Source organism: Pteropus vampyrus, unplaced genomic scaffold, assembly GCF_000151845.1.
Source record: "Pteropus vampyrus isolate Shadow unplaced genomic scaffold, Pvam_2.0 Scaffold83, whole genome shotgun sequence".
Classification (NCBI taxonomy): domain Eukaryota; kingdom Metazoa; phylum Chordata; class Mammalia; order Chiroptera; family Pteropodidae; genus Pteropus; species Pteropus vampyrus.
Genome location: NW_011888864.1, coordinates 5,574,472 through 5,588,287, shown reverse-complemented (window position 1 = coordinate 5,588,287; position 13,816 = coordinate 5,574,472). Strand labels below are relative to the sequence as shown.

General features: G+C 37.1%; 1 protein-coding gene across 1 annotated transcript in view; it reads right to left on the bottom strand.

The window, feature by feature from the left end:
- TMTC4 (transmembrane and tetratricopeptide repeat containing 4) overlaps positions 1-13,816 on the bottom strand; it is a 53,867-nt gene that overhangs the window by 3,238 nt on the left and 36,813 nt on the right. Inside the window, exons 11-15 of the mRNA XM_011363196.2 lie at positions 12,580-12,659; positions 12,302-12,409; positions 12,054-12,195; positions 6,287-6,401; positions 4,566-4,678 (exon numbers count right to left, since the gene is read on the bottom strand). Of these exons, the coding sequence (XP_011361498.1) occupies positions 4,566-4,678; positions 6,287-6,401; positions 12,054-12,195; positions 12,302-12,409; positions 12,580-12,659 (558 nt within the window). The remainder of the gene's footprint in view (positions 1-4,565; positions 4,679-6,286; positions 6,402-12,053; positions 12,196-12,301; positions 12,410-12,579; positions 12,660-13,816) is intronic.

Below are 13,816 nucleotides of genomic sequence, written 5' to 3'. Positions count from 1 at the left end.
CGTAGACTTGCATTTCCTTCACATAGTACTCACTTCCAATGCGGTCACTAAGAAGCATGACCAAGTGTTTCCTTGCCTGATCATTACTGGCCATGGCTGGCTGGCTTGACCCTTTCTACCACATTGCTGAGAAATAAAGGTGCCTAACAGTTCTCGCCGATACCTGCTGGGGGCAGCTAGTCATGCTATCTACGTTCGTGTTCCTCAAGGGCCAAGCATCAAACGCTAAGCTTAAATAATCAAAGTTGGTGGTACTGGGGAAGGTTTGCTTCTTCTAGCTGCACCTTTTGTGAATTTTTCCAGGTGGGCTTCCTGCTCCAGAATTATACATTTTATAAAGTATAAGAAGACCAGTTTCCTTATCCCATGATGGCCTGTAACATTCTTAAGAAACAGGTTGGGAATTTGGGTGAACATCTCTGAAACCATCACTTTTCAGACAGAGCTGGAAGAGAACATTTGTATTTTAGAAGTGTCACCCAAGAGGGACTGAATAAAGATATCAGAACAACATATAGGATGCCATCAAACATCACTCTCAGAACTCGTTTCAAAGTCAGCGCCTACATTCCAAGTTTCAGTAGCTGAAACTCCATCAAGGAAGCCTAAGATTTTCCCGCCATCTTAGATATGTTGGGCAAAAAAATCAAATGGATTATACAGATTTGTAGTGGTTTCTAAGTTGTAGTGCTGCTTCTGATGATTTTCAAATATTTCTATTTAAAACCTAAAATTTGAGAAATAGGAAGCCCAAGTAATCTAAATCTACTTTAAAATGCTCCCTTACGTGCAAATGTATTAACTAGAGAGAACTGATTTAGAGATAAAAAGCAAGTTAGGAGTTTGCTAGGAGATGCTAGATTCACTTTTTGATTCATTTAACTAATTTCTCAAATTTCCATGAGTGTGGACATCGTGCAGGATGATGTGGAGTTGCAGTCAGGTTTGGGGGATGTACTGGTATTCAGGGCAGTGTGCACAGGGAGGGGCTGCTGCTCTTGGCCAGACAGGGCCTGAACCCTGGCTGGGTAATGAGGAGGCCGGGTGGCATGGAGTTGGAGGAATGAGAGGGTGGGCAAAGTCATGGGGGAGGAAAAAATCTGTCAGAGTTTCCTAGCCTGGCAGATAGAAAAATGTTGACAAAAGAAGAGATGTCAAAAGAAAGAGCTGGTTTGGGGAGGATGGTGAGTGTGGGTTAGACATGCTCCCTCTCAGGTAACAGTGGGGCAGCCCTGTTCTGGAAAGCAATGAACTGTTCACAAGCTGATCTTCTGTGGAGGTGTGTGGATGCTTAGAGACTCAGGTAATGAGCTGATATATGCCAAAGAACAAATACATAAACTCACATTTTAAACTGGGGATATTTTTTTCATCAACAGAAAGAGAAAATAATATATTATTTTCTGAAGTGTATCAGACAAAATGTATTTGACAGAGGTATAGGACATCATGTGAGACAGAGAAAGGACTTGCAAAGGGACAAATGAGGGTCTTAATATCTAGGTAGAGAGGACGAGGCAGTTGGAGGTTGTTTGAGCCACACTGACTGGCGGGGTAGATACACCACCACACCGGTATCCTTAAACTAAGGACAGAGTTTCACAAGGGACACCCTGCAGCTTGCTCCAACTAGGGAAGGTGATACGGGTCGTCCAACACAAAGTTGAAACCATGTATTGCATAGGAAGAGAGTAGTTCCCTTTTCAACATGCCTTCCTTTCTTCTGGTTCATTCTGGACAAAAGTCTCCATTTGGTGGTGATTTGGGGGTCACAGTTTCATTGCCTGCCAATCTCTCTTTGAAACTAAGAGAAGGCAACCCCCAGGCTCAGAGCCTTGGCCAGCAATAGTATCTACCTGAGACTTAAAAAAAATTGTTTTATTTTCAGTTACCTAATATTTATAGCAATAATATGTTTCTACTTTATTTATCTGTGTTAAAATTCTAAAGAAAGATGTCAAGTAAATAATAAGAAAAGTAATATGTAGATGTGGCCAAGAGAAATTCATGAAGGTGTGGCATAAATGTCTGGAGCTGAGGAAACTGCTCTATAAACATAACCTGCTTTTAAACTTCAGGGCCAGTGGAAAGAGAAATTAGGATGAGAGGTAACAATTTAAGTACTAAAAACATTACTTTTGTATTTTTGCTCTATCACATTAACCATAAATTAGAAATTAAATGGCAATAAGTAACAAATTCTAATAGGTTTTAATGATCCTTAGAGTTTTATTTAATGATCGCTAAACTAAAATTATTATTATTGCATGTATATATTTACCATTTAATAGCTATAAATTGTGCATTTTTTCTTATCACCATCTCCATTTTACAGATAAATAAACGGAGGAGTGGTTAAGTGCTCTTCAGCATAAAGGGCTGCTTGCATAAAAAGTTTCCCAATAGTCACATGGGTATAATAAGAACACTCGCTTGGCACATCAAAATCTCAGAATAGATTCTGGAAGCTTGAACATTTCAGAGCCAAATATGAGATGCATTCAGCCATTTCACAGCTCCTATGGGGGCACTTAATAAATGCCCACCAGTATGCTGGACAGCAATAGAGATACACAAATGGTACTTAAGACTCTGACCTCAAGAAGTCTCCAGGCTCACTAAAGAGATTCATCAAAAATTGATGATAATTTAAACAGCAAATACTTAAGTGGGAATACTCCTGTCCTGACGGGATGATGGCTGAGCTGGAGGGACCACTCACTCTACCTCTATAAGCCTTGTTGCCTCTTCATCCTCTCAGGGCTGCCCCACTGTTATCTGAGAGGTAGCATGTCTAACTTACATTCACCATCCTCCCCAAAACAGCTCTTTCTTCTGACATCTCTTCTTTTGTCAACATTTTTCTATCTTCCGGGCTAGGAAACTTTGACAAGTTACTTTCCTCTCCCATTACTAGGTAGGAGTATTCCCACCTAGTGCTCTGCCAAGGACAGGCCACAAGTAGCTAATAGCAACAAGTATCATTTTTTTTCTTCCATTGGAAGGAATTAATTGTTGTTTTTAATTTTTAATTTTTGATTTTAAAAAATATATTAAGGGAGGGCTGGTGGCTGACGTCATGGCTTAGGGTTTAACATCATCTCCCTCCTTTTGGCAACTCCTGAAGAGCTCATGGTAAGTTCCTTAGTTCAGATTTCATCCTCTGTTTCCTTATCTTAGGCTCAGTGCCCTGGCCTAGCCAATTAGGATGCAAAATGTGTAGAGAAATAGGAAACTCATTTGTCAATTTTGTTTTATGGAGTATTTTCTACTTTATCTGGGAAAAAAAGGATCAATGTGAACTGGAAGCCAGATGAAACTGAGGTTCTATCACCTTAATAGAAATTCTAGCTTACAGGCTGTGGGATGACAGAAAAATCAATACAATGATTACATAAGCTGAATTCTGAAGACTTGCTGTAGCTGGTCCCTGGACGCTCCCGACCTATCCCAGAATGACACAGATGGCAGGAGAGGTCATTAGACCTCCTTACCTCCTTTCTCTCTCTACACGAGTAGATCCATAAAAAATAAAACTTAATCCTTCAAAAAGTTATCTTTGGAGCAAAATCTAGAAATGCTAAAATGTATATTGAAGCTATTAAACAACTTGACATTCAAAAATGAGAGAAAGGCTTGACATATCTTACTATTATTATAGAAAAGTACACTGATAATGACATCTAATGAGCAGAACAGGAGAAGTAAATAACATTAATCATTACCTTTAGGCCTAGTGTCATCAAGATCAGATAAGGCCCCTGACTTGGAAAGAAAATATTTCTCTCATAAAAGGACTAAGGCGCTGCTTCTAAAAGTATTTTCTGTAATATCTGTGTTAGATACCTGGGATGCTGGTTAAACTGCATATCCCTTGACTTTAGGCAACTGACTAAGATAGAATCTCTTGTGGGAAGGATTCTAGGCATCTATATTCTAACATACTCCCTTGGTGATTCCAATATATCAGATTAAAGCTCAAGATCACCAGTATTAGGAACACTGAGTTCCCTTCAATATACAGGGAATTATGCAACTTCTGATTCACAGTCTACTTCTAGTCAACCCTGAGAGCCCAGTTAGATAGAGCTCAGATTAAATATCTTCTGTTCTTTATTGGTCAGAAGCTTCTAGGGCCTTGCAGATGACCTATAACTTAACTCTAGATGAAGAAAAACTTGGAAGCAATGAGAACCAGCCTTATATTCTCCACAGGCTGTTAGTCCTTTTGTAAGACAGTACCTACAGAAAAACCCAGAGCTCTAGCCCAACTGCAAGAGGCTGAATCAAACGCATCTGCTAGGATGTGCCTCATTTTTGGGCTTCTCCATTCCTCCCCATGTTTGAGCAAGGGTAGTGAATTCTGATGAGAGCAAACACGGAGTCTCACCCTGCAAATCCACCTTTTGGACAACTTCTCCAGGAAGCAAAATGACCAAGCCACACTAGTATACTGCTACCACTATTTCGGCCTAATTCTGAATTTAAATGGGCAGAAGTAATATTTACGGCTTCTGTCAGATGCTGGCATTAATTGCAAGAAATCACAGCTATAGCTTACATACCTTGTATTTCTGGGACTTCCCCAGCACATTTGCCAATGAGAACATCAGAGAGTGATCATTAGGTATTAATCCCAGTGCCTCTCTTCCAACTGCTTCAGCTTGGGCTAAATTACCTGAGAGTAAAAAAAAAATGTGTTACTAGTATTTTGGTCTCTCTCTAATTAACAGAGCTTATGTGGATTATATACAATGATTATAAATTAACTACTAAAGAAAATCAACATAGAGTTCTAGCTGAGATGGCAAGGTGGCTACTCTTTATCCAAAAATATAATTTTCAAAGACTGCTTAATATTGCCATAAGTGGAAATATCACAATTCATTGTACTATTGCTGAATGTTTAGATTGTTTGTTTTTTACTATTATGTATGATGCTGAAATAAACATCTTCATGAATATAGATATCAACAATTTTGTTAAAAAATAAGAAAATCATTAAAACATTAAATGAGCAACCTAATGCTAAGGAACATGCATAACTTGAAAATCCCAAAGTTATTAATATGTTCTTTCATTTACTTATCATATATACATATATACATACATATTATATATAATGTTATATATATATATATATGAGAGAAAAACTGTCCTACTCCCTCAGTGGTAGAAAAGTAGAGCTTTTTCTTGGGTAGAGAAAACATACACAAAAGAGACTCACAAAACAAGAAAGCATAAGTACCATGGGAATATTATGAAAGCAACACAAGATTTCAATGTGGGTAGGGAGTAAGAATAAAAAGAAAGAACAGGAAGAAGTCCTTCAAGAAGAATAACTTCAGCTAAGCTCTGGGAGAGTGGCTGGGAAAAAAAATCAACATAAAATGTGTAATACACACACGCGTAACACACACGTACACAAAGGATCCTATCAGTTGGGAAGTCACTGCAGCTCAGCACAATTCTGATAGAATGTATCAACACTTCTGATTACATTTCGTAAGAGCATATAAAACCTAGTTTTAATTGTTCTCCAGATACCAATTATACCCAAATTGGAGAAAACAGGTCTGAAGAATATCATAGTAACATTTGAATAACTTAATATTTATTATATTGAAGTACACATTCTATACTTTCATTTGAAACAAGTGCATATCTCTTCTCCACATGGCTTAGATGGCTTACTAGCTTTAGATGCTGCCAAATTAATACTACCACTTCTTACAGGATGCTTGGATTTTTAAAACTAAAGGAGCAGAGTAACTCCTAGTTGAAAGAGTCTGCTATGGGCTAAGAAACCAGATCATCGAGTCTATTAGCAATATATCTAAAATAAGACACTCTGAGTGTTGGTTGGAGGGCATATCCTTTGAGTGCAGTCCATGAAATTTAAAGCATGGACCTAGTACCTCCACTTCCTAAGCTCAGAAGCCATTCTTGCTCACTTTTGGGTACCTCTAGTGTCCTAGGTGATGGGCAAGGTGGCTAGATAACAGGCTTCAGAAGAAATGAAGTATTAGCATACATCTTTCCCATTACTCAATGCAATTTTAAGTGGTGTCATTTTCCCAAACATTCCCAAAATGTCAAAGGAAACTCCCTTTTCTAGAAGAATAGACATTTTTGTAATGTAAAATATTGAATCCCATAATAATTTTTGAAAAAAAATTCTAACATAAACTAGGAAGAAAACAATAATCTATATATTTCCTAATTATTCAATGGTTCTGTACCATAAAAGAATTTCCTCGGATTTATTTAATTCACTTTTCTATACCTGTATTATCAAGGAGTATGATCATGTTGTTCCAAGCCAAACTGTGTTCTGGTTTCAGCACAGTAGCATTTCTCCACGCGTTTAATGCATCCACGTGACGATTAAGATCTGCATACTGAAAATAAAGCACAGACCCCAAGATATCAGTATTCCAATGTTTTTTGCTTACTATCCAAGATTTACCCAAACCAAACCAAAATCAAACAAAACCTAACCTGTATATATTAAGCTTCTAATTTTTCATATTACTCATTTAATCCTCAAAATAATCTGAATGAAGCACATAGCTATCCCCATTTTACAGATGAAGCAATGAGGCACAGATAAATTAACTTATTCAAAGTTATACATCTAGAAATGGCAGAGCAGGGTTTAGAACCAGGAAGTCCAGCTCCCGAGCCTACGATCTCTTAACTACAACCCATAACTTAGCAATGCCAGGTGTCAAATTGTATTTCAGACTACTGAAGAGAGATAAGTTAAAAACCTAATCATTAGTATTTTTCTAGAAAGACCACACTGTCCATCTTTGGTAAATTGTAATTTAAGGGTAAACGAAATATTTAATGTGATTACAAGCTAAATTTGTCAAATTCACCTTGTGAAGAAGTCTAGTAGCTTCCTCCTGCCTACATCCAAGCTTCATAAAAATCTATCAGTAGATGAGACATTGCAAACTTCTGGGAAAAGTCTTACGTGGTTGATATAAAAGCTCTGGACACGTGGGGCCTATTTGCCTCCCTTAGGAAAGAAAGAGTTATCTGTTGCTTTCTTTTTAAAAGGAATGCTGTTTAACATTAATAACAGAATACAAAATGGCTGGTCCTCAGTTTGCATAATTAATAAAAGCCTGCAAAGGGAGAAAGTGATAGATTTTTTTAGCAGGTGACCCTCGTGCCCTCTTTAACTCAGTTCAAATGCACATCTCATCTGAATGAACTTTAACTCTGCAAAAAGTACAAATGATAACAATTCATCAGAGTTTAAGGCTATTTCCTTACTTACTGTCAAATCTGTCTTTTCATTACACAACAGAAACATTTTGACTTGTCCTATGACCCACATAGCAAATAGGTGGCATATTATGCACAAAAGATTTAATGAATTATGGAAACATTTACGAATATCCATTTGCTAAAGATGTCAGAATTTCTCATGAGACTCAGAAACTCAAGTTTCTATATTTTAGTCCTTAAATAAGGAAATGGTATGAAAAGTTCAAAACCTTAAAATAATTTAGGCTGCTAATTATATCAACATTTAATTGTCTCTATATTTGATGTTCCCACTGATTTCTCAGTCAATTTCTCCAGGAAGTGACATAATTTTGAGTAGACACTATCTGTGGTTACGTTCTTTCTAACAAGCCCAAGAAAACCAACATAGCTTCATTTATGCAACAAAATTCTTTACATATTTTGCCATTACTATTATTATTATTACTATTTATTAAAGAATAACAAGAGACTAAAATTTACTTTTATTTTCTGTTGACCTTCACCCTTCTTATAGCTTTTATACAAAGTGAATAAGCACTGTAAGGGAAGCAGAGAAAAAATGGTGATTTAGCAAGAACTACCCATCCAGAAAGTAGATGGGTAATGTGCATGTTATTTACCGATTGGTCCCATGCCTGTCGTTCTATATTCTGCAAACTACATTTCCCAGAGTCCTTTGCTACTTGGCTCCTTGTTAAGTTTCTGTCAATAGGAGTCACAGGTGACCATCAGGTGGTAGGAATAGGGCAGTAACGCCTTCCTCCACTTCCCCACCCTCAGTCTCTCCTTTCTGTTCCTTGGCAGTGTCTCTGAAGTGGCTATATCCCCTCCTCCACATTCCCAAGGCAAAAAGCAGTGGCCTTCCTTCATGATCTAAGCTCTTAAGGTTGTTGTAGGTCCTGAGATGGTGGCCCCTTCTCTGAGCTCCTAAATTCTGGTGGCACTACTTCCTCTCATTTGTTCCCCCAACTCTACACTACAGGGTTTCCTGTTAATCTCTGAGCTAATATCACCTTTCTATTTTTGTTCTTCTAGCCTTCCACCAACTGTCCAACCTATTTCCTGTACTGAATCTTCTCTATTTAAAATACTTATTAGCAGGGTTTCTGTTTTCCTGAATGGATCCTGACTGATACAATTAGTCCTTGCAAAATGAATTGTCTCTAGTAATATCTCCAGTCACTATTACTATAGTTCTCTAATATCAGTTACGTGTCCCAAATAAACCAGTTCTTGCCAATTTCTATTTCACAAGAGAGTAGCATTATATATTCCCTTCTTATTTGGGTCCAAAAATCAAAACACATTTCTGTCTCCCATTACTAAACAATGACTAAGGATGTTTCTTAAAGAGAAACTTTTTTTAAAGTTATTAAGTTCCCCTTATTCACCAATATATAAATGTGTTGGTTGAGCTGTTAAAGATTAAGCTCTTAAGGCTTTTAAGCTGTCAAGCAGGCAAAAGCTGGATAATTAAACAACAATGGAGAGCAAAATCTTTCAATAAGCAAGAACAGTTGGCAGAAGGGAACATAGGAAGATCATTTCACGGTAGCATAATTAGTAAACAATATACACACAGAGCAGTACAAGCTCTTGAGCTATTTAATACTACACATTATCTTCTGTGTGAAAGTAGGAATGAATTCCAGGACTGGAGCACAGGATGAAATCCTGTATTTTATATTCCATCCTCCTTTCTTGGGTTATAGCTCTTACGGAAGGGTCATTTAACATAAATTCTCTATATCCAAATCTCAAGGAATTGCAGTGACAGGCAGCTACTAGGGGAAGGAATAAGACTGTTAAAAATTAGAACTTTAAAGCATAGCCTAGAAGGCTGCAGATACAATCACTTTTCAAGAAATGATCTAAAAGAAGAGCTACCTCCGAAGAAGAAAAAAAATGAAAGAATTCATGTGGATATCAAGTATATGCCATGCAAGTACTAGTATAATAGACACAGTAAATAGAGACAGTAACACCTGCAGTAACCACCAATGCAAGGATTCAGATAAAACCCAATTTGCTCCCATCCCCCACCTAGTCCTTATTCTGACTTCATTAACTCTGCAAGGGTCCACTCTACTTTGCATGTGATTGAATTTTTTGGTTTCTACTTATATCATATGGTGAAGTTTTACTGTCTTTCCACCTTCCCCTCCCCAGAGAGAACAATGTAGGGGATCAAAATATGTCACTCCAAATATACCATTTTGGCATAAAGAATATTGCACTGAAAGCATTTGAGATTCAACAGATACAGAAAGAAGCTTTACTAAAGCCTCCTTAATCTGACTAAAAGTAGCAATTTCTGGGAACTGAGGACTGCCATAAATCCTTTCTTCTGGGGAAGCTTTAAGGCCATGAGGAAGACATACTTACACAAACAAACCTCATTTCATTAGTTTCCCCCATATACTTATGCCACCCTTGGGAATCTAAAATCTCTTTGTCTTGTCACTTCTCTATAAACGTATTGTTCTTTGTTAAGATGCTAGGTACGCCCAAGTTCAGACCACCCTTTTGAGTTACTCATCACTGAGTTTCTCCAGAGTATGGACGCTCACTGCATATGTTAATAAACTGTTGTTTTGTTAATCTGTCTGTGGTCAGTCTAATTTGCATCACTCCAGTCAGAGAACCCAGGAGGGTAGAGGAGAAAGATTTTTTTTATCTCCTACAACGGTTTGTCACTAGAATAGTTTTACCTCTCTTCAAAAATTCAGGTTTCATAGAGAAAGCTGTTTCAACATCAAAGTATGTAACTAGATCATAAAGCACACATAAAACGTAAAAGAAATGCATACAAGGTAAGTGGCTTCAGAGAAAGCTACATGGGACAACAAGAATATCAATCTTCCTTGTTCAAACATTGTGCTGTTCCAAGGCTCAGTCACATTACTGCCACCTTCCCTCTGTTTCCAGGGAGAAATAATTTCTCTTGTTCACACAAGTATATAGAGATGGTATCTTTCTATGATATATCATAACTGAACCATATTTTCTATATTTTGAATAAAAACATGCAAGCCACTTCAAAATTTATAATACAAGCAGCATCTACCCATTTAAAGCACAGAGTGTGAGAGGCAAAATTTCATCTTTAGCCACCTGTTCTTGCCACCTTGTGTCTTCCATTCACAAAATTCTACCTTCCTCAATTCACACAATCATGGCTACCCAGTCTAGAAACAAGCAGTGAAGACCAAACACAGTCCCATCATGGTACAACTGAAGACTGGTTTTCCCATAAACTTAAAGCAGTTCATGTTTTCTAGGTTGCTCTCCCCAGTCTTTCTGCTCTGACCTGGCAGTCAGCTCAATGTTCAGACAGATCTGCTTTCCAAATGCAGGGCCAATAACAGGGTACTGGAATCACTCAGGGAATTTTGTTGGCTTGTTTTTGTAAATACAGATCCCCTGTGGGGCTTTTGATTCCCTAAATCTGATGTAGGGTGGGATGACTTGGATGTACAACCAGTTTTTGGAACCACTGGTCTTGATAACACAAGACCATGAGGCTTCAGGTCTCTAAAATAAGGATAAACAGGCATCTCTTTAAAACAACTTTGGTGCAATCCCACCTGTGAGGTAGGCTAGATAAAATCTGGAAAATTATATACAAACTTCTTTTAAAAATCACATCACTATACATATGTTTTGGTTTGGCTAAAATGAGCTAAAAGTTTTTCCCTTAACGATTTTATTAAATATAAAAACTAAATATATTAGGAACATATATTTGGCTTCTTGTAGTCAAAACTAAAGGGTTGATTGAAGGGAGACTATAACCATCTTATTTAAAGAATTTTGCTATTTGTGGCTAAGTCATTTTCCCCTCAGTTTTATGGAGATATAATGGGCAAATAATATATGTAAGCTTAAGGTGTACTATGTGATGATTTGATACACATATGTTACAAAATGATGACCACAATAAGGATGGTTACCACCTCCATCACCTCATTGGTATGTGGTAATTTTCTTTATTAAAAAAATCAAGAGCTATAATAATTAAGCTATGTATCCTCGTAGAAGCTTTTCAGAAACAATGACAGAATCTGTTTCACCATCATTTAGCAATATGTTTTCAGATTTTAAGGTTATTGAACTTAATGTATAGTTTTTGCTATAATATTTATTTGAATAAATAAATAAATAATTAGAAAAAGAAAATCACAGAAATCGTATCTTTATATTTTGTCAATAACTAAAAAAAAAGAAAGTCACCATGGAACACATTATTTCCTATTTCCATTGAATAATCTCAAAACTCTTTCATATAAATCTTGTGCCTTCCTCAGAATTCTTTTTCGGGGAGAACAGTTATCACACAGGAATAACCTGGGGTGCAGGGAGCTGTCCCTGGAAGAAGATGGAAGTTCAGAAATCACGTTATGTGTTTGTTTTGTTAATCTCAGTTTTTATTTGTGTTTTAAAAACAGAGAAACTGATGTTTACCAGGAAGTTACCACTTGGAGTACTGTTTTACAGGGCACAAGGGACTTTAAAAATTGTAATTTATTGCCTGGTTTGACCTATTGCCTGTGTGATCTCTTAGCTAATTCAGGTTGGACTGTTCTTTAATTAGACCTTTAAAAGTAAAATATAAGGAAATCAAACAGCTAATTTCAAATGAGATAAATCTATGTGAAAGAACTTTATACGATGGAAAGTGCTAGGAGGGGTGTTACTACCATAATTTTATTATAAATAAAGAAAAATACAAGCTTTTCTTTTGCATCTAAAGGCCATCATACACTTACCAAACGCCCGAGGTTGTAGTAACAATCTGGGTATTTCCTCCTGTGTTTGATCGCTGTCCGGTAACTTTGCTCGGCTGCTTCGAACCGTTTCAGGCTGTTCTGCACGATGCCTAAATTCATCCATGCAGCAGCAAAGTCAGGCCTGGAAGAGCATTTTAAAAAGGCAAACAAAGAAAAGAAAGTCTTAGACCCCAGAATGTAGGAGCTCATTTCTTTGCCACTAGCATAATTATAAAAACAATGCTTACTGTATTTGTACAGCCAAAGACAGCAGCTCCTCTGCTTCCTGTAGCTCGTTCCTTTCTTTTAAAATATTTCCAAGATTGTTCATGGCATGAACGTACTTAGGATTTAATCTGAAAGTGGAGAGAGAAACCAAGCTGTCTGTTAACACTCAGTAGTTTTTACTAAACCCTCAGAAATTGGTAAAGATATCTTAAACTTGGAGTCTTTAAGGGGACAGGTTTTTAACCCTAGAAAGTTAAAACAAGACATGTATATAAATGAGACAAGATGCTTGCAGTACCTCACAGCTTCCCGGTAATATCTGATGGCAGCAGTTTGATTGCCTTTATCTGCCAGGTTTTTGCCAACATTGTAGTGAACCTGTAAATATAGATAAAAACTTGGCCATCAGCTGATAGACTTCTTTGTTCAGAGCAGTGATACCTATCATATCTTCTAACTGAAAACAAAAGGTAATGGTATTAAAAAAAAAAAGGACCACCCACCAGAACTTTAGGTAAAGCCCTACAGAGGCTCTGCCAGGGGCTTGCTTGTGCTTTAATTCCCACTCTGTAAGAAAAGATTCAAAGACAGCAGTAACAAGCAGATGATACCACTAAAGTATAACAGAAGGGTATTTAACTAAGGAACTTAAGAGAGAAAACTAGAAAGTTAGGAAGCTACGCTGGTTTTGTTGCTAAACCCTTGACTCCCCCTCCTCTCTTACACATCTGTCCCCCACTAGGGCTGGGGGTGACCACCATTTTGCATTTTGTTTCTATGAATTTGACTACTCTAGATACCTCATCTAAGTGAAATCATATAATATTTGTCTTCTTGTAGCTAGCTTATTTCACTTAGCATAATGTCCTCAAAGTTCATCCAAGTTGTAGCACGTGTCAGAATTGCTTTCCTTTTTAAGGCTGAATAATATTCCATTGTATCGATATATCACATTTTGTTTATCCATTTATCTGTTGATGGACACTTAGGTTGCTTCCACCTTTTGGCTAGTGTGACTGATGCACTATGAACATTGATGTTCAAATATATCTTTAAGATCCTGCTTTCAATTCCTTTGGAGATATATGTGTGTATATATCCCCAGAAGTGGAATTGCTGGGTTATGTGGTAATTCTATTTTTAATTTTTAAAGAACTAAAATGATTAATTTTATGTTATGAGACTTTTACCTCAATTTTCTAAAGAAGAGAACTTTTAATAATTGAAGAGAGTGTTAAAGAAGACTAGATGAAATAGGACTCACAGCTGCAAACCGACTAGAAATTCTCAGGTCATCTTAATGTGAAGGCACCAGGGTGGCCAACTTATGGCATCTTCTCAGGAGTACATTGGCTCAGAATAAATTACAAGGAAAGGAGTTGGGGCCTAAACTAAGACCAGGGCAGCAAAACTGACTCATAAGAACTATTATCAAAAGTATTTATTGATCATAAGCTCCTCCTGGAGGCTTACCATGTAAAGGCCAATAGTAATCTCAGGAGAGATGCTATAGAAATTCTATCAATTGAGTGTGT